Consider the following 4,207-nt stretch of genomic DNA (forward strand, 5'->3'; position numbering starts at 1 on the left):
TCCTTGGAGATCGTAGAGAGCATGCGCCAGATGATTAAATTCAAAGCAGCAAAACATGCGGAAATCATCCAGGGTTTCTGCGGATCATTAAAAATAATTCATTAATTTTTTGGGATTTTTTCATTAATGTTTATGGGATTTCGGGGTAACAATCAACATAAACCGAACCGAAAACCGTGACCACGAAACCATGAACCGAACCGAACCGTGGATTTTGTGAACCGTTCCACCCCTAGTTTTTTTCCTGCTTCACAAAGGTAGGCAGCAGCTTGACTAAGCCATGATGGCAATTATTTTACTTCCAAGCAGTTTGCAGTTATTCATAAATACACACACATCAATTTCAAACAGATGGTATTGGCATGGAATCGGCCAATACTGCACAGCCAGGTATGATTATCGGGGCCAAAAAATGGTATAGTGTAAAACTACTAAATATGCAGTCGATCACACACTTGGGAGTGAGAGAAAAAGTGCGATTGCAGAACTTCTGGATAAATTTGCGGAGAGCAAAGATAGATTTAAGGAGTGGATTGCATCTCCAAACTAGCTAGTTTGGAGATGCAAGCTAGTTTTGTTGCTAGCATGGAAAACCATTTACAGATCAAACAAGCAGCGCTCTGATGCAGGGATGTGTATAAAACAGCCGTTTACAACTTTATCAAAGACTCCTCATGCCGTTCCAGAGCCATTTCTTTCCTGGAGTGTTTCCATAATGTGTTGGTCGTGCTGATATTTATTTATTTTTATTTTATTTATTTGATATTTTATTTAGCTAAGTAACGGGATGTGTGTAGATGTTTATATTCCTGAACCTTCGCCAGTAGGACCTCGCAGATGCGTCAGGCTTAAATCAAACTTTAGAGGTTTAGAATAAATTTGGTTTACTGAAAAACATTTTTCTTATTTGGAGCATTTGATGCAAAAAGGATTCTCCAAAGAAAGTCAATCACTTATAAAACTAATGGGTAATAATAACCATACTGGAGTTTAGAGGACAAGAAAATAAATGCTGCAGAGTTGAACTAAAGCAGCTCGGGTCTCCAGCTGTTTCCAGTCACAACATCTGGAGGGTTGGACCCACTGACCTGTGGCTTCCAGAGCTTTAGAGATCTGACGCAGGGTGAAGCCCATCTCCAGCAGAGGCACGGCGATGGCCGGTGGTGGGGGGGAGGTGGACAGCCTGCTGCTGGGGTCTGACAGAGCTGCAGGGAAACAACATGGCCGTCACTCTATGGCCTCATTTACACGGGCGAGCGCATCTCTGGCTGAACTCACATGTTCCGGCTCGGTTCTGAGGCCTGCTGGGCTGGGAGTCCGGAGAGGTGAGGCTCTGCCTGCGGCCCACCTCGTCTGACGGAGACGTCGGCAGAGAAGACACGGGCGGAGTCTGGGCTCGCCGGGTCGGGACCAGGGTGGTGGTGGGGTAGCTGGAGAACATTTGCCTGTAGGAAGCACAGCAGAGGGCGAAGGTCAGACGACAAAGAGCAGCTTCTCCTCATCCAGGAGGAGATGTTCCCACCTGAGGAGGCTGAGCGGCATGACGCCAGGAGACTCGGAGGCAGGGACGGTCTCTGTGTCGGTGACGGGCGTGGTGGCCGTGGTGGTGTCCTCCAGGGAGGAGCTCATGAAGGAGGTGGTGCTGGAGGCTGAGGGGCTGGTGGTGATGGGGGTCTGAGCCAGCTGCTCCCCCTCAGGGACCTCCCCCTCCCCCTCAGGGTCACTCCTCACTCCTGAGAAGTGAAAGAGCAGCGGTCACGTCAAACACGTTAACGCTAGGACTCCCAGAATTCTGACGCTACTTAAACTCCCACTGGCCGTCTGAGGTGCGCAAGACCCTTAACCCCACACTGCTCCCCGGGTGCCGCACAATGGCAGCCCACTGCTCCCCAAAGGGAGGGGTTAAATGCAGAGAGTTAATTTCCCCATTCTGGGGATTTACATTAATCGGATTAGTTGATTATTGAAATAATAATAAACTAATTTAGTCCTCGTTAATTGGATGATAGAGTGTAAAACACGCCTTTAGCTGACAGAGCGACGCCTAAATATAAAAAAAATATATATAAAAAGGTTTTGCATTTAAGATGAACGGTATCCATCCGTCTGTCAGTCTGCTGTATAATCAAGAACTCCTCAAGGGGAAAAGTTTTGGAGTCACCTGGTTTAATTTAGTAAAAAGTCTTCTTTAAGGAACCTTTGGCTACCCGATTATTAACTGAAAAGATGAATCAGCAGATTAATCGATTTGCTAAATAATGGTTAGTTGCAGCCCTAGTCCTCACCCAGCTTGGTCTTTCCCCCGCTGGGCTCTTCCAGCAGCCCGTTCACCACCAGTTTGTAGATCATGGCCTGCGCTCTCTCCAGATCCGCCAGCCCCAGGGCCCGCTTGATTGGGGAGCGCATCACAGCGCGCTTCACCATGTGGCGCATCAGAAACTGCAGGGCGGCCCGCATATCCACCTCCTCCTGGCAGACGGGCGAGGTGGGCGCGGCGCTGCTGGGGGCGCCGGCGTTCAGATCGGCGTTATGGCCGCTGGGAGCTGATTCTGGTAACACCTGGATGTTTGAGGGAACCAGAAGAGGAGCAACGGATGAACATTAATAGATATTGATCTGTGTGTTTAGATGATAGCAGACATGCTTGCCCCCCCCTATCCTCCCCTCCCTCACCTTGGGGATGAGGAGCAGCTCTGCATACTTGCTGCAGCTCAGCAGAGCACTCAGGGTCTTCATGGCTCCCAGGTAGAGGTAGGACAGCTGCACGGCGTGGATCTCGGACTGCGTGCTGATGGCGGCCGGCTCGTGGCTTCTGGAGCCGTGCTCGTGGCCTTTCTTCCTGCCCCCCTCAGTATTAGGAGTTGAACTGAAGAGGGTTTCGTTCCCGCCCCCAGCCACAGACGAGATTTCGCTCTCAGACTTGGAGTTTGGCGCCAGGTGAGCTTTGACCTCCTCCAGGCTGTGAGACACCCTCAGCTCAGAGGAGACCGCGACAGCGGCTCCATTACTCGCCCTCTGCTCCATGCGGCCATGGCCCTCGCCGTCCGGCTTGTCCTCTGTGCCGATCGGATCGTGCCCCACAGAGGCAGCGTTGCGGTGCTTCTTCTCGTGGCGCCTTGTGCCGAGTTTGGTGGCGGTCTCCTCGTGGATGCTGGTCAGGTAGGTGAGGTCTAACAACAGCGACGCGGTGAGGCCCCGCAGTCGTCCAACGTCAAATGGCAGCGGCTCACAGGGCTCCAAGTTGTAGAGCGGAGTGTCACTAGGCGACCAAAAAGTTGGGAAGCTTTAATGGAAGGAAGTGGAAAACAAAAGGAGACAAGGAGAGGGAAACAGAGAGTGAGGGAGAGGGCAGGAGAGATGGAGCACAGCATGCACCACAGAGGAGGGGAGGCAGGAGGGACGATGAGCGGCGCTCCTCCGACCTGGATCCAAAGGAAAGAGGGCTCCAAGACGGGTCAGATTAACGCCCGATTCAGTAACGATACAGAAGGTAAAAAAATTTCACTACAAGTCAATCTACAGAGGTCAGAGTTCAACCGGAATACCTGAAACACCTACAGCACGGAAGGTTGTAGGGAAGGACAGAGGCAAGGATGGAAGGAAGTGAAGGATGGATAGAGGGAGTATGCAAGGAAGGAGGAGACAATAGGAAAGGAAAGAAGGAAGGAGGAAGGAGGAGACAATAGGGAAGGAAGGAAGGAAGGAAGGAAGGAAGGAAGGAAGGAAGGAAGGAAGGAAGGAAGGAAGGAAGGAAGGAGACAATAGGAAAGGAAGGAAGGAAAGAAGGAAGGAAGGGACAATAGGGAAGGAAGGAAGGCACAATACGAAAGGAAGGAAGAAAAGAGGAGAGAATAGGAAAGGAAGGAAGGAAGGAAGGAGACAATAGGAAAGGAAGGAAGGAAGGAAGGAGACAATAGGAAAGGAAGGAAGGAAGGAAGAGATGATAGGAAAGGAAGGAAGGAAGGAAGGAAGGAAGGAAGGAAGGAAGGAAGGAAGGAAGGAAGGAAGGAAGGAAGAGACAATAGGGAAGGAAGGAAGGAAGGAAGGGACAATAGGGAGGGAAGGAAGGAAGGAAGGAAGGAAGGAAGGAAGGAAGGAAGGAAGACACAATAGGAAAGGAAGGAAGGAAAGAGGAGAGAATAGGAAAGGAAGGAAGGAAGGAAGGAAGGAAGGAAGGAAGGAAGGAAGGAAGGAAGGAAGGAAGGAA

The 4,207-nt window shown here is 50.5% G+C and overlaps 1 protein-coding gene across 1 annotated transcript in view; it reads right to left on the minus strand.

Annotated features, from left to right (window-relative positions):
• Positions 1-4,207, minus strand: part of herc1 (HECT and RLD domain containing E3 ubiquitin protein ligase family member 1) — a 65,781-nt gene that overhangs the window by 19,314 nt on the left and 42,260 nt on the right. Inside the window, exons 38-42 of the mRNA XM_015375187.1 lie at positions 2,674-3,283; positions 2,286-2,559; positions 1,523-1,733; positions 1,279-1,445; positions 1,089-1,205 (exon numbers count right to left, since the gene is read on the minus strand). Coding sequence (XP_015230673.1) covers positions 1,089-1,205; positions 1,279-1,445; positions 1,523-1,733; positions 2,286-2,559; positions 2,674-3,283 — 1,379 coding nt within the window. The remainder of the gene's footprint in view (positions 1-1,088; positions 1,206-1,278; positions 1,446-1,522; positions 1,734-2,285; positions 2,560-2,673; positions 3,284-4,207) is intronic.

Source organism: Cyprinodon variegatus, unplaced genomic scaffold (genome assembly GCF_000732505.1).
Source record: "Cyprinodon variegatus isolate N-32 unplaced genomic scaffold, C_variegatus-1.0 Scaffold114, whole genome shotgun sequence".
NCBI classification, from domain to species: Eukaryota; Metazoa; Chordata; class Actinopteri; order Cyprinodontiformes; family Cyprinodontidae; genus Cyprinodon; species Cyprinodon variegatus.